A 20,087-nucleotide genomic window follows, 5' to 3' on the forward strand; every position below is an offset into this window, starting at 1 on the left:
TATTAACTTTGGTAAATAAATGTGTGTGTGTGTTTGTGAGTGTGTTGTTTGCATTTGTCTAATGGACTGAGCAGATGGCCCTGACATTCTTTTGCTCTTGATCAACTTGATTCTCATCAGGGTCATAAATCATAAACTGACTAATGTAAAAAAAAATATATATTTTTAATTAAATGAGTCAAAAATTAGAATGAATAATATATTAATATTGTATAATATAAATATATAATATAACAAATGTCTTTTTAGTTCATCAACACTAGCTGTCATCCACTTTATAAAGAAAAGACAAGAGCAACATTTTTCTTCATTTTATTCAAATTCTTCCATGAGTCATAAGCGTCAAGGTAAAAAGTTTTTTCTTATCTCATGATACTTTCTTCACATTTGTCTGATGATTAAAATGGACTTTTCTTTCAGTTCTGAATCAAGCGAAATGGACCAAAAGAGAACCATTGACATTCCAACAATGAGCACGATGTGGACCACCGCACAGACAAGCTCGGACGGGAAGGTGAAAAATAGCTTTAAAATGCTTAATGATTGTATTTACAGTCCTTGTGAGATGTAAATGTATCACTCGGAGCAGCGTTTGGCTCCGACGGAAAGCGTCTCGATGGTGAAAGCTTTTCTTCTTGTTAGCAAAGAGGCGCCGTGGGAGTGAAGCCCATGTCAGACAGTCTACTCGGCTTTTTTGGCTTTCCTCTTTCGAGCGCCTTCACTCAGTTCCTCTTTGCTTTTGAGCGACGAAGGGGCCGCGGCGGCTGGAGGGTGATGGTGGTCTTCCTCAGAGCCGCCCAAAGGCGAGCGGAAGAGCAGATGGCAAATCCAGGACTCGATCAGGGCGAAGGGGGAGCCGTGAGAATGGCAGGCGGTCAGCCACACCTGGAAGAGACACACAACTGGTTTCTAGCATTTGAAGGACCAGTGAGAAGCTGCTTTGATTTTTCTTTTCTTTACAGACCTTGCTGGTGGCCATGAAGAGGGTGAAGGTAATGATGAGCATGCTCCTGGACATGGGCAGCCAGTGAGCCTCCTGCATGGTGAAGAGGATGGCTCCATACAGGCTGGCTTTGGTGGGGCTGCAGATGCAAAACAAACCAAAAAAATAAGATGATGATCTACATACTACTTGCATAATATTGAATAATTTTGGCTCTGAAATTTGAGGTCAACCCAGTTTGATCAGTTGGGCACCTTACATGATGAAAAAATGACGTGTTACTTCTCACAACCACTAGGTAGCGCATTTTGTCAGTATCAGGTGATTCCATCTATTATTATTACATATTACATGATTTACTTTCATCCAAAAATGCTAATTCAGACTAATAGCATCATTTGAGATTTCTTATTGAACAGACATTGGTCATTTGACCAATAGTAGTTCCTAAACAGCTCCAGTTAGTGACAGCACTAAATATAGCCAATAGTAACATAGTTCTATTCCAACAGCATCCACCAATGGAGGGGCTCATGAAAGAAGAAACTTACAATGACATCTTGAGGATCTCGTTGGTCTCAGGCCTCCACACGCCACGCAGCAGCTGCTCAAAGTTCGAAATGAGAGCCACTCCAGAGCCTGTGAGTACAAATAATGGCCACAATGAAGGAAGGAAGGACATCTAATTACGGATGTGCTCTGGCGTGAAGTCACCTTTGACATAACCCACGATGACCATGACGAAGTAGCCGTGGTGGTAGGCGTGGTGGGCGTGGTGGACGCCGGCGGCAATCTTGCGAGCGCGGACTACTTCCTTCAGGGCCACCAACACTAACTTGACAGGCATGAAAGCCACGCATTTGTAGAAGAGGTTGAGTGGGCAGTAGAAGATGAGGTACCTGCATTTAGAAATGAAAAATGGTTTTACTTCAGCAGACTGAAAGATTTGACCCCTGACCCTTGAACAAGATAACGTGCTCAAAAAGTGAAATTCTTTATTCTTAACCAGATAGCAGAGGCGAGGAGGATGTGGCTGTTGTGTTGAAAATAGTCAAGGGGGCTACTTCCCAGCATGATGTCAGCCAGAATGTAGCTCCCAAAGCAGTAGAGCATGGCACAGAGCCACGAGGCCACGGGACTCCTGCGAGAAACCTCCACCGAGCCTGCACAACGTAGAAAGTGGCGTGAATAATCCGAGCATCAAATAACACATGCTTTTTGAAATATGCTGCGATGTCAACTTTAGTTGCTAATGTGGCTAGCTAGCCCCTTGAGAGCTATTAAAATGTTTACAACTTTTCTAATGGCACACTCCATTTCCCCTCAAAAGATTTTTTTCACCCCTTTTTAAAAAAAATAGATTGAATTTAAAGATCACATGCTTTACATACAAAATAATGAAAATAAAAAAATGGAAAAAAGAAAAAGAATATGGCCCCAAAAAAAATTCTTATTAATTGCTCATTTATGATGGCTGTTTTTTCTGTTAGTTGCTAACCGTTACCTTCAACATGATCCAGTGACTTTCAAAAGTGTTTATCAGTGCAAGCCGCGTGCTTATCTCTGTCCATGCCCAGACCGCCATTAAGTGTACGCCCCTGATAGGAAACATCATAACTCATTTGCTAGATGTCTATTTACCATCTCAACTGGTGCAATAAATATTTGAAGTCATTAAATTGTTACTATTAAGTCAGTCATTTTTCTTGGAGAACATCAGGATCATTTAATACATTTTATGGTTGTAAAATAACTTACATGTAGTTAACAACTGTAGGGATGGATTACACACAGAGTTGATTAAGCGGTGAGTACTGGCCACACCAACAACAGGTGTGCGAGAGAGGGTGTCGTGAAAGCAATCTGATGCTGAGAAATGCCATCCTAAAAATAGATTTTTCTCCACTTCCTTCTCCCCTGCTTTCCAAGTCCTATCTTCAAAACTTCTCTCACCTACCCTGACATCCATGTTGACAGTTTGCAGTGCAAAGAATCTGCACTTATGTAAAAAGTCATGCAAATAAATGCAGCAGGAGTGATTTGACTGTCAAACTTTTAAACACACACATGAATTTACAGATTCCAAGCCTCAGTCTCACTAGATACATAAAATTACTTAGGCATACACTTGACCCATTTTGAGCCGTCAATATTAATATTGTAGCCTCACGATCATAAAATTGCACTTTCTTTCAGAGTTCTTTCTGTTCAGAACTCAAATCATCTCTTCTTTAAAAAAAATGTGTTCAATGTTAAATTATTAGGCATGTTCGATACCAGTATGAGTAGCATTGATACCGATAACAAGTACCGATACCACTAATACTTTTGATACCCCCCAGAATGGCCACAAGAGGGCAGCCAATTCCTGACCACTTTCGAGGTGTCCTTGAGCAAGGCATCAACACCTAGCTGAGCCTGTTTGTGGCACATCTCAGCTAACCCACAACACTAGGAAAAAGAGATGATTGGATTATAGCACAAATTCCATCGTGACACTTTAATCGTGCAATTCATCCTGGCTGATCAAACTGCTAAGATGAACTGTTTGGGATATGCAATACGTGATGATAACCAACAAAGTATGCATCTAAAGTGGTCACATTAAAAGAAATGTAGTCAGTTGTTCCATATTCGCTCCACATAGCACACAGAATGTCCTGAAGCCTACAAGAGCATGGGGGAGGCTTTGCAGACCCACTGACGTCTATTTCAGGCTCTTCTATTTTTTGCCTAAGTTTCTGGCATGCTTCTCTCACATTTCATCCGCCTAAGGCTCTGCCGCTCAAAGGACTTAAAACTTGGACAATGTCAATGGCCTAAGTGCTTTGATTCACTTCATTGATTTCCTCTGTGAATGGGGTCAAGCTTTTCTTCAGATTGAAGCAAGCTGACTTTTTACAGCTGCACACTTTATGTAACAGGTCAAGCTCTATATGGAAAAGGGGCGCTTGCCATATAAAATCATCAGAAAGTCCTTTTAAGGATATTGGAACCCAGCGTGGTTGTCACAAGAAATGCATTCACTTTTAAAATAAACACTCCTTACTTGGATTTTAATGTCTATTTAATAGATAACAAAATAAATGTTTGTATAAAAATATGAATGTTTTTCTCATTCTCACCTGGCTCATACTTGAGGTAGAGGATGGACACGATGTAATAAGCCACATCAAATACTGGAAACATTCCCATTTTGGAGAAAGCTTGAACTAAATCTCCCAAATTGAGGGCAGCCAGCACATCCATGTTGTTATCAAGGTGATTCCTCGCTCTTGTTAATGTCCAAGTGCTCAGTCAGGGTCGGAAGATCCCCCTCCCCACAACCTGGTCCGCGGACTCTCCACCAAGCCCCCCCGGCCTCGACAGTGAAAGGCTGAGACACACAAGCCTTCCTATTAATACCACTCATCTACGTCTCGTTATCTTCATCACCACAAGCACCATCTTCATCCTCATCGTCATGGCATGAGCGCTCCGATTTTTAGGAAAACGGCTCCCGATGTGTTCAGCTCCAAAGGCTGCTATTGGTTGGGCTGGTGGAGAAACACACGAGTTTTTATTCTCATACCGAATTAAATACACGGTGCGACCGACCTTAATCCCATAACAGATCTCTGTAATGTAGTATCATCGCAAAACAACAATGGACACTTTTGGACACTAGGTGGCACTACAATACCAAATTAACAACAAGTGTAACGTACCTGCTGGAATCGACAAACAAGGTATCGGTTTACGACAAAGTTCCGTGACGGTTCCGTGTCACAAAATTGTCTACAGTCATTACTTCAGAAAACGTTAAAAAAAAATGATTTCAGATGCACACACCTAAGTAAAAAAATTTATTCTCCCTAAATAGTATACTTAATGCCGACGTTATTAACCCCCCCCCCCCCCCCAAAAAAACATAAAGATAAAAAAAGTTATTCTTATTTCGAACATAAAAATGTAAGATGAATCTTAATTCACAAGATCCTTATAAATAGAAGAAACGCTCACCATTTGATCCTCGATTTTACGTCTGTTGGGAAGCAAAGATAAATATGTACGCTCACCTTTATTATTTTTTTCATTTCACCTTTTAGGTAAATATTTGTTTTTCTTAGACAGGTTTTTCTCCTTCACGTCACGTTACGGAATTACACTCCTAAATTAAGTGTTGCGTGTCTTTTCACTCTAATAATAATAAATAAAAAAAAAATCCATTTAACTGATGGCCTTTAAATTTGAAACACATAATTTTAATCCCGATTTTGACTGATACGGCGAACTGTACCTGGGAAACAAAAGTCAGGGCCATCAGAATGACCACATCTTATTGGTCACATTGTATGGTGCGAATGCGGAAGTGAAGCGTTCGATTTGTTGTTGACACGATGATCGGAGATTTGCTGCTATTTGGGTAGTGGTATTTAATAACTCAAATGTACACATATTTAACACAGGTTGATGTCACATGTATGCCTCGGAATGTATGCGAGTGAATCAAAGATGTCGCTAACTAGCTGAATGCTAATGCCACCTCACCAGCTATGTGGTGCGTGTCAGAAATAACTTGTCCTATCCTTTTCCAGGACCTTGTTGGTGAATGCAGGAGCTGTGTTGAATTTCAAGCTGTGAGTAGAATACTAAAATCAGATTATTAGTCATAGCCATAGTTAATGTGAATGTTCATCTGTGTGACTTGAATTGTGTTGTAGCAAAAGGAAAGAATCACATGGATTTGGAGATGAGTCTGGGGGTCCAACGACAGGCGAGTATAATGGTATTAAGAAGTTTCAAGTGTGGATGTATTTGTTTATGTGTCTATATGTCTTCTGCAGGCGACAACATTCGTGAGTTCCTGCTCAGCCTGCGATACTTTCGCATCTTCATTGCTCTGTGGAACATCTTTATGATGTTCTGCATGATTCTGTGAGTAAGAATAGCAATCAATACGACAGTGTATGTTTATTTGAACATTGGTGCAGTCTATTGATCAAATCGTTGTTCTGCAAAGTCTATTTATTATAATATGATATTATTGTTGTTTTTAACCCATGCTGTTAGTCTTATTGTATTTAAATTTCAGAAGATATATTAATAAACAGCTATCAAATACATATAAATTGGGTGGGATTATTAGTGGTCAACAAGAAGTAGGATTTGGCCAATCTGCTGTTTGTCAACCAAATATCTTTAATCTTCACAGATTGTTTGGATCGTGAACAACTGCGGCTGTAGCTGGACTACCACCTGGTGACTGATTTTTCAAGATGGATGCTCACATTTCCCTATTGTTTTTTTTACCTTTAATTGTTTCTTTGCTTCTTAACAGCCTGTACAACTCGACAACAATGTATAAATTGTCATATTTATTTCATCCTACATAACTAAAAGGTTCAACATTTGTCATGGGCTTCTATTGTGTCATTGTATCATTGCATAAAATGAAAAGACAGTCTTGTCTGTTTAGTTGACCTATTTTTAAAGTATAGTTGAAAACCAACACAAAGTCAAAGTCAGCTTTATTGTCAATCCCTTCATATGTCAAGACACACAAAGAAACCGAAATTCCGTTTCCTCCATCCCACGGTGACGAGACATACAAGTAGGCGACACAATACAAAAACAAGAAGGCACAAACCATAAATAATAAATAATAAATAAATAAAATAAAATGAGCGATGAATAAAAACAGACCAATAACCAATAATAAGTAAAGAAGAATTTGGTATAAGCAGTTCTTAGTTGTATGCTTAAATTTTCTATTTTTGTGACACACTGAAAGATCATTTTAAGTCCTTGTTTCTTTATGATCTACAACTCTAAATGGAATTTTGTCCTATGCTTAAGATTTTCTGGTGTTTTGTTTATTGATGCGTTACGTATAGCTTCTCAAAGTACAAGTATATATGTTCAATTCTACTACTGTGGGCCTCTAAGTAAATGTTTGCTATTAAATGTATGACAAATAAATTACCAATACGTATTTGTATTCCATTTTAGTGATTCAACAGAAAGCGCATGCGTAATGCGGTGGTGACGACCCAGTTATGACGCGTTTTACGTCACATTTCCCATCATGCTCCTGGGTGGATTGCCAATGGCCAATTCCGCAATGTCCGCCTCCTCCGCTTCCGTGGCGCAGCAACCACGCCGCCGGTGACGCGTCACTCGATTCCGCTGTGAAAGATGGCTGCGGTGGAGCGGGCTCAGGTCAGGGAAGGTTTCCGGATAGTCGTTCTTTGCGTTTGCTGGTACACGGTCAGTTCGGGCGGAAACGTCATCAACAAGATAATCCTCAATGGATTCCCGTACCCGGTCACGGTGTCTCTCTTTCACATCTTTTCCATTGTAATCTTCCTGCCGCCGTTGTTGCGGGCATGGGGAGTCCCCAAAACAGAACTGCCCAAGAGGTACTACTGGTGGACCATTCTGCCTTTAGCTTTTGGGAAATACTTCGCATCCGTGTCGGCTCACTTCAGTATATGGAAGGTTCCTGTTTCATACGCGCACACTGGTAAGTGCTTTAGCATCAGCTGATGTTAGCTTCTTTTGCTAACGGGGTACTATTTAAAGTGTGGGGCCTCCTTTTAGTCGGCCTCCCCGTTGTAGACTGACTTAGGTATTTTTCATGGTGCTAGTCTGCATGCCACGCAGTGAAATAAGTTCGAAATTAGCTCGATTTTGTCTCCTAGCATCACGAGTGCGAGTTTGCTAATGAGCGTAATCACAGTTGAGCTGAAAATTGGTCATGCTGTTGGTATTTACCTCCCTTCTCATTGGATTCAATGATTTTATTTCCAGTATTGCCACATTTGACTGCAGATAATCAGCATGTGCCATCAGCGATGACTATCAACTAAAGACGAACCGATGTTGTGATTTTCTTGATTATCTTCTACATTTTATGTCAGATTTTTTCCAACATAACAAAAAATAAAAGTAAATCCTCCAATTCAATAACTGATGGATTGGTCCGCTGTTGTGATTTAAAGTGTACACGTGCAGCATTTTGATTTAATCAGTTGCGTCACTGTTCGACATAATGTAATCACTGAAGTGCACTCAATGTGCTTCTATGTTTTATCTGCCATCTGAGTACAAAACATTATTCATAGTAATACCCGGAGTGCGCATTCACCCAAATCAACTCGTGCGTATTTGCATTGCGCTTCCACAATGCGCTGAAGTAATTATATTGTACAATTTGACAAGCTGGTTAGACAGGAACAACTCCATGGTCCCCTTTAACTATTTTTTTTTGTCTTTTGCAGTCAAAGCCACCATGCCAATATGGGTTGTGCTCCTGTCAAGAATCATTATGAGGGAAAAGCAAACCACCAGGGTGAGTGCATCCAGCTTTGTTGTTTTATATCAAAGCTCATATTACAATGCCAATCCCATCAGATGACAGCTTCTCAGGGTGGACTGATTTCTTCACTTTGGAACAAGGGTGGAGGAATGACGACTTGGTTGTCGCATCTTACATCCGTGTGTGGTGTTTACTTTGCACACATAGATCACAGACTGGGAATGTAGCTGCCACCTTAGTCTCCAGGCCCCGCTTTACAGGGGCAAGAGTACTGATTCGACTGAATGAAATTAAAACTGCACATATCGTACTTGATCAAAAGCAAATAGTGGCTGTTTTCTTTAAATTGTCGTTGTTTTTGGGAGGAAAATGTATGTATCAAAAATACGAAAGGTATCGGTGCTTGGTGTTGGTAGCAATGACAACTCAAGAACTGGGGACTCGTACTGGTATCAGTCTGGAAAAAAAAGTGATATAAAAAAATCCAGAATAATATGATTCCAACTTTCTCAGTGTTTTTCTTTCTCAAATAACTCAATGTTGTTTTGCCTCCTGTTTGATGCGTGTGCGTTCCACACGGAAGGTGTACGTATCTCTGATCCCCATTATCGGCGGAGTGCTGCTGGCAACAGTGACCGAGTTGTCCTTCGACGTATTGGGCCTGATCAGCGCTCTGGCTGCCACGCTCTGCTTCTCTCTGCAGAATATCTTCTCCAAAAAGGTATGTGCTGAAATCGTTGACATATGTGGAAGACGATGAGTGCGTGTTTGTTTTTCCTCCAATTTTCCACCAATCTGTTTCATATTAGAAACTGACATATGGACCATTCCCATGCTGTTTTAAGCGATCTGTGTTCTTTTATAGGTGTTACGCGATACACGAATCCACCACCTGCGGCTTCTCAACATCCTGGGCTTTAATGCCGTGATCTTCATGCTGCCCACCTGGGTGCTGGTTGACCTGTCCGTCTTTCTCGTCAATGACGATCTGGTGGGTAGTTGCTCCATTTTTCTGCTGCGTTTAACTTGATCGTTCCATCCCGGTCAACATCCCAACGTCACGAGCTGTCCTTGCAGTGGGACATGACGGGATGGACCGGAACCATCCTTCTGCTGCTCCTCAGCGGCTTCTGCAACTTTGCTCAGAACGTCATCGCCTTCAGCGTGCTCAATCTGGTCAGCCCGCTCAGCTACGCGGTGGCGAATGCAACCAAGAGGATCATGGTTATCAGCATCTCGCTCTTCATGCTGCGCAACCCCGTCTCGTTCATCAACTTGCTGGGCATGATGACGGCAATAGTCGGAGTTTTCCTCTACAACAAGGTGGGCCACCAGCAGACAGGTGTTTTTTTTTTTTTTTACGCATGTCTGTCTACGTGTTCAGGAACGTTTTTTTTTTCTGTAACAAGCTTTAGAAACAAAACTTTAGCTTGTTAGCTGCCACAGTTGTTTAAATGCACAGCCACAAATCCATAAAAGGAATTTGACGTTATACAACAAGGAGGGACACGTCTGACGTGTTATTCTAATTGCTTTCGTGCATTATATCTGCCATGAGTCGAGAAAGAACCCGTTTGTGAACATTTTCTTTTTGCACCATACTATCGTAACTTTCCAAGACATATGCTTACGTGTCTCGTTGCTAAATGGTTGCATACGAGAGTGATGTTGTGTTTGAAATGTAAAGCGCGAGCGATACGCAGATTAAGCAAACATAGAATCATCCCAACAATGTCATCGACAGGCCAAGTACGACGCCAACCAAGAGAAGAAACTCCTGCCGAGCAGCAAACAGGACCTGATGTCCTTTGACAACCCGGTGTTCCAAAAGCATCAGGCCAACGGGTCAGTGCCTTTCTCCCACTCTCCACAGCCACAGCAACAGCAACACGATTGGAACCACGTGCTGACCGACCACTTCCAGTACAGTCGCCAAACCTACTCGACAAACTCCGACAGTAACCACCAGTATGTGGTGTAAAACAAAATGGCGGGAGGGAGGCTGCTTTGCGTTGGATGGCTCTCCTGGACATTTAGTGTGCGCGCGTAGTCGCCATCCCAGCAGCTGCAGCAGTTCTTCTCCGGTCCGCTGCACACACAAGACGACGTCGCACACAGGAAAAAAGGGCCAGCGACATGACCTCTCCCATGCTCCTCCATCTCCAAACCTTGCTGTGTTTTCCAGTCTGTTACTTTGGTCCTGACTGTTTGAGCGGCTGGGCACACACGCCAGCGCTCATATCAGATATTTTCAGACACATACACAACATGGCTTTTCAATTGTTTATTTTCTAAAAGGAGCGATATCATTTCAGACTTCTGTCGTGTTACTTTTGGTAACAAGCGACACAGTGGAAATCTTCAATAGTTTAGATGTTTAGATTTCTGCTGGCTTGGGAAGAGGAGGGAGAAACTGGTGAAAGACAATTGTCTTCACATTTTGAAAAGTTTGGTGCCCATGTTAAAAAAAAAAAAAAAGATAAATGCGCATCAAACTTAGTCTACCCACGCACAAAGCAATCACATAGTATCAGACTTTGGTTAGAATCAAGTGCGAGACGAGTTCTTAAACCCAAGAACGGTTAGTGACCACCACTCATCTTTTCCCACAATGCGACATAAATATTAGACATGATTGGGAAAAAAAAGGAATTTAGTTTTACAAAACAAAGCTTCCTTGTGAAATATGCCAACATCTGCAAACAAGGATGTTCTTTGTTCCATCTTTCTGAGGAAGGCCATCGCTGTGTTAAAAGTCAGGTCCAATTAGGAAAAAGAATGAATCACTCTTATCAAGGGAGTCATTTTTCATGGTGGCCATTGATATTTATTCATCATCAGTGCTTTTCAGGCCGGGGGGGGGGAAATCTCCTCTGTCCTGACAGGCAATGTCAGCCTGAACCAAAGTTGCTTTTGTCATTTTTTTTTTTTTTAAAGTATCTATTTTGCACTTATTGAAAGAACAAAAGCTTGGGTGAAAGGTGAAATGTCCGTCTTTAATAGTCACTGGATAGACCTGTAAAGGACTCAGCGGTTTGGTTTGTGCAATAAACATTGGAACTGCCAACCCAGATGGACGGACGAGATTATGCTCCATTACAGTGTCACTAAATCCAGTGCTCCATCATGGATTTCTTTGAAATTCACACTGAGCATTTTAATGCCGCCGTGTCAGGTGTGCTCCAACTTTTTCTACTGTATATTGTCTAATGCAAATGTCAACATTTGAATTTTTTTTTTTTTCTGCGTGCACATTAATGTAGCCTATGAGGAAATATATATTTCTCCAAGGAGATCAAATTTTTGTTAATGGTATGGCACCGTTCACATTATTAGCTTAAAAATATGATCGGCTGTAGTTTCTACTCTGTCCTTATCTATTTACTACTGCCTGCTGCAAAACCTTTAACAATGCACTCAAAATATTTTTTTTAATATTAAGTATGATTTGCATTTCGTCTCCTGATTTCTGTGGATTTGCTTTTCCTCATTGAAAATGAGAATTATTTTTCTCATCTGACTGAGCATATCGGCAAAGAACCAGGCTGCTTTAAAAGCATCTTTGGAAGTGAGAAAATGTGCAAGGAAATGAATAAAACTTTACATTAAGCTTGCATTGGTGTCACTGTGTAGCGACACCCTGGTTGTACCCGACTCCAAACGACAACCATAAACAAAATGTAAACAGTGCAGGACAAAATTGGCAGAATGTTTTGATTTTAAATGGAGCTTTATAAACAAAAGAGCAAGTAAACAGACCTTAACCGCTTCTTGCAAGTAAGCAACTCGGAACTTGTACATTTTTATGTAACGATCCCAAATAACCTGGAGCCGAGCCAATAATGTGACGACACAATCGGAGCACTGTGCTAAATTGAAAATGTCTGGTTGGATGCTCGTGTTCATAATTCTCTTTTATTTTTATTTAACTTGGATTTAGTTTTTTGATCATGTTGTCAAAAGCAAAGGGCCACAGGACAGAGGCCTTACCTTGGTTAAGTTCATCCTCTAACGTTTATTAAGAATTTTGTGAAGGCTATTTGGATATCATTGTCAAATTTTCATAGAACGCAGGTTGCTCACTGGGATGTACAGTACGTGTTAATAAGGGGTTGGTGTCTTTGTAAACTTGTATGAATATTATTTTTGTGTGAGTTTCTACTCAGCTAACGTTTCTAGATTTTTATTTATGGTTGTCATGGTACAAAATGTTTTACAGCGGTGCAGCTATGAGCAGTTGTCTCTGCTTCTGATTGAAAAAATGCTATTTTTAAATGTTCAACAAAATAAATAGAATACTGGATCAAATGTGTTTGCTCAGAAATGCAGTTTCAGTGTTGGGGTAACAGCAAATGATTATAAAATAATTGTGCAAAAAATTAATTGAAAATTTTAATTTGAGGTTCATGAGCAAGCTTGAGAAGCAATTCTACAAAATGAAGGAGCGAGCAGAATGTTCTTTTGTTTCTGGTTAAATTTCATTTTTCAGGACGGATTTCCCACTTCTGTGGGCAAAGCACTTCAAGGACAGATGTTTCAGAAATCTCTTGGCAGTTTACAGAAGGATTCGCCGAAATACTTCGTTTCATTGACGGTTCAGTTCCTTCAATCGATGGAAACGACGGACACAATAAGAGGGTAAGCTTGAGATGACACAAAAATAATAAACTGTCTTTAACTTTTATATTATTGCGTGTCTATGATACCCTCGATTTCATATCATTAGCATCAGTCTTTATGCTGATTTTAGCGTTCTGTCCGTTTACTTCTGGATGTATTTTGAGTAATCGTATCAGGTGAATTGCATCGAAGGTGCTCTTTTATTCTTGGGGAACACAATGATGTGTTAAATACATTCGTTAGCTTCTCGCTAACGCTAGCATTAGCACACAACGCTAGCATTAGCACTTACTGCTTAAATTGACTGCAGTGCATTTTAAGATGTGTTCATAAATATTGTAAGGGGATTCATTTTGGACAAGTAAGTGAACGCTACCTCCGCTAAAAAAAACTACAAATATGTTCCACCGGTAAAAAGGAAGGATAATTGACCATATGTCAGCTTGAAATAATTAAGAGTATATGACACACTGGAAATATTTAATTTCAATAAACAATTGAGCTTATTCAAGGATGTCCATGGACCAGAAGCCCTCTTTTTTTGTTCAACTTCCTGATCTGAGAATCATCTTATTTTAATGTGGTTTCAATTACATACAGTAGAAGGTGAAACTGCAGATGTCTTAGATTAAGTAATGATCTAACAGATGTTGGCGTTACAGAATGTTAATGCTGTATCAGCTCAAATTAGAATTTAACATCAGCATTTCATCAGGATGAATCAAGGGCAAATCCTTGGACAGCCAACTTGATGAGTGACGCAATATAAAGAAAAAACACAAAATGTGTGACAGTGAATGGCACAAATAAATATTCAACCCTACTTTCTTTTTTTTTTTTACACAATACTGTAGCGTGTATGTCATCATAGCATCTTTAAAGTCAAGTACAGTAGTCGTGTTTTGTGTGAGTGCATATTTTCTCCCTTTGCTTGCGTGGCTTTTCTGTGTACTCCAGCTTCCTTCTCCAGTCCAAAACTCGGATGCCAGGTACACAGAAGAGTCTGTATAGAATGTGGCAAATACGTGTCAGTTCTGTGATTGACAGGTCCAACACATACCCTTCCACCTCGCACAAAGTCAGCTGGAACAGCAGGTCCGTTCTGACTCCGAGAGTAAAAGAAAATGGACGCCATCATTTTAATGAAGCTTCGTGACCCTTTCCAAAAGTGCCAAGTTGCAAATGTGTCCGTGCACCTTCAGTCTTCAAATTTAAGAAGCACGGCATGCATGTGTGGTAATGAGACATTGAGGGGCATCAGGAAGCGAAGTGTCCATCATCTCACTGAACGCATGGCAGCCCTTGGTGTGTTCAGAAAAAAATCGATGCCGTTGCACGGGCAGGGTGCCACGGCTGCGAGTCCGACATCGTCGGGATAGACTGAGTATTCGGCGAAACAGAGACCTCCTGAGGAGGATGTAGATCCAAGGGTCAAGGATGGGGTTAACGGATGCGATCCGGATAGCGGCCAGGTCGGCTTCAGAATTATCTTTCAGCATGACGCGGTTGGCGAATACACGGACCTGAAAGAAAAAAGAATTATGTAGTAGCTGCAATCTCACCGTGATGTTCTAATAGGGTGACATCAGTTTTTAGTTTCTTGAAATACTATTTTGGTATAAAGACCAATTCCTCACCACAAGTGGAGCCGAACACGCCACCACCACGAGCGACGTCATCACCAGCATGGTCATGATCTGGATCTCCGCGGCGGAGGAGAGCGCCTTCCACCTGTCGCGCACGCTGCTCCTGCCGCTCCTGGTCCTCCTCCGCGCGCTCCTCCGACGCATGAGCAGCAACGAGCCGCACACGGCCACGTTGAGCGCGGCGGTGCCCACGATGAGCAGCACGCTCACCGCGCCGTACAGAACCGAGTAAACCGCCGCCACGGGCTCCGGGGTCCTCAGGTCGATGAAGCACCACGTTTGGGAGGGTTGCAACCTACTCCTCACCACGCCCATCATCGGAAGGCTGCAGAAGAGCACGTTGATTGCGTACATGGACATCAGGGAGGTTTGCGCAAAGCGGCGGTCCACTCCCCAACGCTGGTACAAGTAGGGGCAGCAAATGGCCAAGTAGCGCTCCGCAGCCATGGCGCAAATGATGCTCAAGCCAGTTAAACCAAAAAAGAGCAGCAAAAAGGAGTGGAAGTCACACAAGGGCCCGCCCCGGAGCACCTGTCGGTCCAGGTAGTTGGCGATGGTCAGCGGGCTGGCCAAACATGTACCCAGCAGGTCGGTCACAGCCAAACCGCAAACCAAGGTATAGAAAGCGGAACTTTTGCTCTCCTGTCTGGACATGGAGAGAACGACGATAGCGATTATATTCCCAAGAGCGCCCCCGGCGAACATTAGTATCGGTAAAGCCACTCTTTCTTTCCAGGCGTGAACCAGCAATGTCTCATTTCTGGAGATTGAAGCGTGCGTCAAGTCGGGACTCCTCGTCATCGTATGCAACAAGAAGCTTGCGTTTGAGAGCATCATGATTTTTTTTTTTTTTTTCTGGGCTCAAAATTTGGACAAAGCAGTGGTGGCCGTGTTCTTTAAATGGTTCCAGTTAATGGACATGTTGCTGCGTCTTGCGAGTGGGACGACACAAACTTTGCCAGACGACCTCCCACCCAGCATTCTGATTGGACGAGAAAATCGCCGTGCGATCTTTTTCCCATCCGTCTGCGGTGACGTCAGCCGCCCTCCGCTTCGGTATGGGAGACTTGTCCTCATCAAATCATTCAAATTATTTGTACAAGGACTTTACAGTCATCCAAGGCTGTAAAAACGAGTAGAGACAAATGTCCATGAGTTTGAAGATCATGCCCAAATGTATCTGTGGCCATCACTCATTTGTACAGTGACTTATGTTTATAGTGAGGAGCATCGCTGAGGGTCTCTGTCTGCAGCAGCCCTTAAAAGACCACATAGAACACTTACCCGAGACGTACACTTGTAATTCTCTTTGTTCCAGACGCAAGTGAGTTGGCAGTCTGCTTAAGGACGGACGGCACAGCACATTAAGTGATGCCAAAACTTGGAAACTCCACGGCTGCTTGGAATGTCCCAGAGAAAGCACTGAATCATGGCATGAAGAAGATGTCCCTCTGTGGATCTCTTCAGTGTCATAAAGGTAGTCCATAATAGGTAATGCAGATAAAAAGGTATAGAAGTGAACTTTTTTATTTTTTATTTATGATGTGACAAATATGCAAACAATTCATTGTCTACTTTGGTCTTTTTATGTGTTGAACGCTGGCAGCAAAAGTGCAAAACAGCTGTGTCACACATGTTGGACATCAAATATGAGTTTCTTCTCTGCCAAATATAAAAATGGATACAAACAAGTTGGTTTTGCTGTCACACAGATGAACATTTTTTGTGGTTACTTGAGGTTTGTGGTGAAAAGAAACAATTCTGCTCACTCTGGGAAGTGAGTCAAGATGATGGGAGAATCCCAAGGCAATCCAAATTTGCAGAGGTTGGACTTATATAAACACAACTGTAAATGTTGTGTCCAAAGTGTGTTCATAAATATGACCCAAAGCATGCCACCCAAGTTTGGTTGTGCCATAAAAACGCGTCGACAAGTAAACTGTGGTTGGGGCATGACATTAGAGCTCACGTTGAGTAAAAAAGAAAGTCGACCCAAAATGAAAGTGACAGTTTTACATTTCATCATCCACTTGAGTTTTGAATGTTTGCTCAACTGTTGCATCCGTCGTGGGAGAAGCCTGCAAAATGTCATTTAAATTGCATCTGTTAGCCATTAGCGGTTTTGTTGATGTGGTCATTTTCAGGTCATCCTTTATTTATAGGGGGATCATGACTTTTTAATGGCTTGGATTCAATAGTTGAATCTCTGGAGTGCAAACATAAGGAAATGATAAAATCAAAGAAAGAATATTTTTGTTTTCTGCCTATTTTTAAAATGTTTCCGCGAGCGAGACATTCTGCATTATATTACACAATAGCGGGGCTTAACTCCATTTATTTGGATGGGTGGACGATGGATGGGCTTAAGATTTAAATGTGATGCTAAAACCAGTAGCTTGCTTCACATCTGTCGAGTTATAACAAATGTTCACCACAAGTGTTTCCTCTTTGCAAAGTATTTATCCGACCGGTATTTAGTACTTTACACCGATGACGACGTTTTCTTGTTTGTTGTGCATCATTTCCGCCTGGCTTCCTGTTGAAGCGGCGTAAATATCCACTGCTTGGGATTCCAGTGAAAGGATAATCCTTCTCATTTAGAGAAGATTTGGGGCTAATCTGATGTAAACATCTTCCTCTGTCTGGGAATTTAAGACAAAATAGCTCCGTTTCATGGGAAGAAAAGCTCTTGGCTAACATAAGAACCAAGCTGGTACTCTGTTGATTTGAATTGTATTGACATGTATGTAAGGAGAAAAAAAAAAAAATCATACAAATTTAATAAAGCTGAAATTGTATTTATTTATTTTTAGGGGTATTGGCTCTGGTTCCTTTCCCACAAAGTCCCTGAGAGAAACACATGACCAGACCATGATCTGCCGATCCTCTTCAAGAGCTCTCATGAATGCGAACTTCCCAGCGGATGTTAATGTATCACCAATGAGTCTCAGACAACCTTTGACCCCGAGCCATTTTAGCTTTGAGGCAAGATAAGTAGCAGGGATATACTCTAAGCAGGTAAAACAAGTAAACACTGTTTTCAAACTTCTCACTTTTTAATTTTTTTTTTGTAGGTTTCCAGATCACAACGTTTTTTCTCCTGATTTGTATGAATATGAAAGAGATTTCAATTAGATTTGACTTTGTTTTATTCCAGCGTCTACTGGCTGAGGACGTCCCAGCAGGGCTTGCCGAGGTACATCCTATGTCAGGACAAACCGTAATGGAGACATGGCTGTCTTCCAGCACAAGAGGTACACCACGGCCGCCTGCCGTTGACAAGAACGTCACACTGTAACCAGCAATGTTGATATTTTGCTTTCAATGTTGTCATTGTGTTCCAGCTGCCTGGAAGTTACTAGAAATATGTTTTGATTTCCTTCACGTCCTCGACTAATATTTTGGTCACGTCATCCCAGCTACCGAGGAGGCAAACATTAGAAATAACTCAGTATGTGCACAATAATAACCATCTTTTAAATAATAAATTATGATTTATTTATATAATTAATTTTGAAAATATAGCAATATTTTAATTAATACCACTGTGACAGTTCAGTGAATTTTTTGAATATAGCAAAGGATTTTTTTAAATTTATGTGTTGGACCTCACTAGACTATGCAAGCGTGCGTAAAGTTGTGGCCGGCGAGTTAATTGAATGTCTTTCACGGTGTGTTTGTCAGATGTGAGACAGTATTTGTGTTCTGGGATTTCAGCTGTTCCAGATGTTTGGCTGCTGACGTTCTACAGAGCAGCTTTACTGGAATTAGGAAGCTTTGTACTGGGGTCGGATGGAACTGCTTGTCTGAACTTACTATGTCATGTGAAGGGAGCTCTTTTCACCTTTTCACACGAGCTAACGGTGGTATTTATGATTAGAAAAAGGACGTTTAGTTTTCTTGTCCAAGTATTCCCGCAGAGGTCCCCCTCCTGATGGTAAGCACTGTAAAAGCTTCCTGGAATAGGAGCCTGCTTTGGTAGGTCATTTATTGAAGAACTAAAAGAAAAAGCAACAAGAGAAAAGTCAAAAAAGGTAACTAATAAATGAATTTCCACACAGATGCTGAACTGGACCAGAAATGTACTAAAATGGATGGAACGTAACACCATCGAAATGAAATCCTAATTGGTTGAATTATCTCAGGTTGCCATGGAGACGGTATGCGTTTCCAGGCCAAGCTGATTGGCGTCGAAATGATATCCAGCGCCATTGGGGACAGGACGTGCAGGGACTCCATGAACAAACTAAAGGTAAAAAAATAAAATCTGGGCCCCGTCGTTTGGGTTGAAGATTGGATTTTGAAAGTCACTGTTGCTTTGCAGCAAATGGAGACAACTGCAAAGAAACGGGGCAAGCACAAGCAGAGCATTTGGCTTAAAGTCTCAACCAGGGGGTTGGAGATTGTGGACCAGCAAACAGGGGTGAGTCACATGATAAACATTTCTGTTGACACCGTGTACACCTGCTTGGATTACCACACGAAGGCCGGCTGGGCAATTCCCATCCTGAAGAGGATATTAACGAAATAAATAAGGGGGGATTTTTGGTGCATGCTAATGGAGCTAATATGCAGTAGAGATGTTCACGTTACTTGAAAATAGTCTATTTGTTTTTCAGGTGCTTCAACATGAGCACGAGAGAAGTAGGATCATTTCCCTTGTCAGAGACAAGCAGGATTTAAGAGCTTTGGCTTACATCTACCAACAAGACCACACCTACAGCCTCTTCTACATCAAGATGGCCCATCTGGTACTTTGAACACAAAAAGATAAAAAAGTCATTGATCAGATTTATTTTTCTTTTTAGGCATTTCAAAGATAAAAAAGTCATTTATCATGTTTTTTTTTTTTTAGGCATTTCAAAATATAGTCAGCAATGTTTGAACTCAAGGTTCATGTTTTCTAGGCAAAGCCTGTCTTGGATGCTATTAAAGAGATGTTTGAGGAAGTGGATCAAGACTTTTCACAGTGTTCTGCAGAAACATTGGCACAGGTTAGAACATGCTGAAATGCTTTATCACGACAAATTGAACATTTGGAACAATTTGGAATATAAACGCTACAACCTTTCTGTGTCTCCAGAGCTCTGAGATGATGAAAACCTGCAAAGAATCATCGGCACCACTCGTACCTATTTCTTCACTCCCAGGTAACATAAATAACCATGTACAGTTGATTCAGTATTACAAATCCAATATGGCACTGAATTTTTAAATTTTTTTTTTTTAGAATCTCAGCATCAAATATTGTCCAACTATCTGATATCGCCTGCTGTGATGCGTCAGATTCCCGTTCAAGGCTCTCAGCTCGCGGTTGACACTCCCTCCCCTCCTTCACCAAACCTCATTCAAATGACAATATCATTGTCTGACTTGTGCACAGTAGGAAACCCCCATGAATCACTCTGTTAACAAATGACCCCATTTGACACTATTGCCAAGTTCATTACAACTACAACAGAGTTTCATGGCATTTGTTTTTTCTTTTAATCTGTAGCAACGTATATGGAGCACAGTCCACCATCAGTGGCCCTGATTAAAATGCATAGAAAAACATGAACCTGAGAATTTTTTTCCC

The 20,087-nt window shown here is 41.3% G+C and overlaps 5 protein-coding genes across 5 annotated transcripts; 3 read left to right on the plus strand and 2 right to left on the minus strand.

The window, feature by feature from the left end:
- Positions 1 to 296: 296 nt before the first annotated feature.
- Positions 297 to 4,488, minus strand: tmem38a (transmembrane protein 38A). Its single transcript, XM_037250197.1, has 6 exons — positions 4,069 to 4,488; positions 1,950 to 2,106; positions 1,658 to 1,842; positions 1,495 to 1,582; positions 965 to 1,082; positions 297 to 885 (listed from the first exon to the last, which is right to left on the minus strand). The coding sequence occupies exons 1-6, from the start codon at positions 4,190 to 4,192 to the stop codon at positions 682 to 684; spliced, it is 876 nt and encodes a 291-aa protein (XP_037106092.1). The 5' UTR covers positions 4,193 to 4,488; the 3' UTR covers positions 297 to 681.
- A 771-nt stretch (positions 4,489 to 5,259) lies between these two features.
- Positions 5,260 to 6,422, plus strand: smim7 (small integral membrane protein 7). The gene is made up of 5 exons (XM_037250455.1): positions 5,260 to 5,348; positions 5,521 to 5,562; positions 5,647 to 5,699; positions 5,770 to 5,860; positions 6,138 to 6,422. Exons 1-5 carry the CDS (start codon positions 5,323 to 5,325, stop codon positions 6,151 to 6,153), a joined length of 228 nt encoding a protein of 75 aa, XP_037106350.1. The 5' UTR covers positions 5,260 to 5,322; the 3' UTR covers positions 6,154 to 6,422.
- Positions 6,423 to 7,017: 595 nt separating this feature from the next.
- slc35e1 (solute carrier family 35 member E1) lies at positions 7,018 to 12,505 on the plus strand. Its single transcript, XM_037250451.1, has 6 exons — positions 7,018 to 7,448; positions 8,206 to 8,276; positions 8,827 to 8,964; positions 9,109 to 9,234; positions 9,321 to 9,566; positions 9,988 to 12,505. Exons 1-6 carry the CDS (start codon positions 7,121 to 7,123, stop codon positions 10,222 to 10,224), a joined length of 1,146 nt encoding a protein of 381 aa, XP_037106346.1. The 5' UTR covers positions 7,018 to 7,120; the 3' UTR covers positions 10,225 to 12,505.
- Positions 12,506 to 13,326: 821 nt separating this feature from the next.
- LOC119122203 (prostaglandin E2 receptor EP4 subtype-like) lies at positions 13,327 to 15,471 on the minus strand. Its single transcript, XM_037250449.1, has 2 exons — positions 14,501 to 15,471; positions 13,327 to 14,386 (listed from the first exon to the last, which is right to left on the minus strand). The coding sequence occupies exons 1-2, from the start codon at positions 15,344 to 15,346 to the stop codon at positions 14,075 to 14,077; spliced, it is 1,158 nt and encodes a 385-aa protein (XP_037106344.1). The 5' UTR covers positions 15,347 to 15,471; the 3' UTR covers positions 13,327 to 14,074.
- A 1,864-nt stretch (positions 15,472 to 17,335) lies between these two features.
- On the plus strand, positions 17,336 to 20,065 carry LOC119122207 (disabled homolog 1-like). The gene is made up of 8 exons (XM_037250453.1): positions 17,336 to 17,527; positions 17,667 to 17,763; positions 18,655 to 18,761; positions 18,834 to 18,932; positions 19,129 to 19,260; positions 19,417 to 19,503; positions 19,593 to 19,659; positions 19,740 to 20,065. The coding sequence occupies exons 2-8, from the start codon at positions 17,715 to 17,717 to the stop codon at positions 19,919 to 19,921; spliced, it is 723 nt and encodes a 240-aa protein (XP_037106348.1). The 5' UTR covers positions 17,336 to 17,527; positions 17,667 to 17,714; the 3' UTR covers positions 19,922 to 20,065.
- Positions 20,066 to 20,087: the final 22 nt, after the last annotated feature.

This window comes from Syngnathus acus, chromosome 4 (genome assembly GCF_901709675.1).
Source record: "Syngnathus acus chromosome 4, fSynAcu1.2, whole genome shotgun sequence".
Lineage (NCBI taxonomy): Eukaryota > Metazoa > Chordata > Actinopteri > Syngnathiformes > Syngnathidae > Syngnathus > Syngnathus acus.

What these genes read in the sequence shown, in the direction of transcription:
- smim7 (XM_037250455.1), top strand. Translation starts at nt 5,323, where the DNA reads ATGATCGGAGATTTGCTGCTATTTGG. An exon ending in GGAGATTTGCTGCTATTTGG is followed by an intron (nt 5,349 to 5,520) that starts GTAGTGGTATTT and finishes ATCCTTTTCCAG; the next exon opens with GACCTTGTTGGTGAATGCAG. An exon ending in GCTGTGTTGAATTTCAAGCT is followed by an intron (nt 5,563 to 5,646) that starts GTGAGTAGAATA and finishes ATTGTGTTGTAG; the next exon opens with CAAAAGGAAAGAATCACATG.
- LOC119122203 (XM_037250449.1), bottom strand. Translation starts at nt 15,346, where the DNA reads ATGATGCTCTCAAACGCAAGCTTCTTGTTGCATACGATGACGAGGAGT. An exon ending in CGTGTTCGGCTCCACTTGTG is followed by an intron (nt 14,387 to 14,500) that starts GTGAGGAATTGG and finishes TTTTTCTTTCAG; the next exon opens with GTCCGTGTATTCGCCAACCG.
- tmem38a (XM_037250197.1), bottom strand. Translation starts at nt 4,192, where the DNA reads ATGGATGTGCTGGCTGCCCTCAATTTGGGAGATTTAGTTCAAGCTTTC. An exon ending in CTACCTCAAGTATGAGCCAG is followed by an intron (nt 2,107 to 4,068) that starts GTGAGAATGAGA and finishes TACGTTGTGCAG; the next exon opens with GCTCGGTGGAGGTTTCTCGC. An exon ending in CTCCTCGCCTCTGCTATCTG is followed by an intron (nt 1,843 to 1,949) that starts GTTAAGAATAAA and finishes TTCTAAATGCAG; the next exon opens with GTACCTCATCTTCTACTGCC.
- LOC119122207 (XM_037250453.1), top strand. Translation starts at nt 17,715, where the DNA reads ATGTCAGGACAAACCGTAATGGAGACATGGCTGTCTTCCAGCACAAGA. An exon ending in ACATCAAGATGGCCCATCTG is followed by an intron (nt 19,261 to 19,416) that starts GTACTTTGAACA and finishes CATGTTTTCTAG; the next exon opens with GCAAAGCCTGTCTTGGATGC. An exon ending in ACCTATTTCTTCACTCCCAG is followed by an intron (nt 19,660 to 19,739) that starts GTAACATAAATA and finishes TTTTTTTTTTAG; the next exon opens with AATCTCAGCATCAAATATTG.
- slc35e1 (XM_037250451.1), top strand. Translation starts at nt 7,121, where the DNA reads ATGGCTGCGGTGGAGCGGGCTCAGGTCAGGGAAGGTTTCCGGATAGTC. An exon ending in TGTTTCATACGCGCACACTG is followed by an intron (nt 7,449 to 8,205) that starts GTAAGTGCTTTA and finishes TGTCTTTTGCAG; the next exon opens with TCAAAGCCACCATGCCAATA. An exon ending in TTCTCGTCAATGACGATCTG is followed by an intron (nt 9,235 to 9,320) that starts GTGGGTAGTTGC and finishes CTGTCCTTGCAG; the next exon opens with TGGGACATGACGGGATGGAC.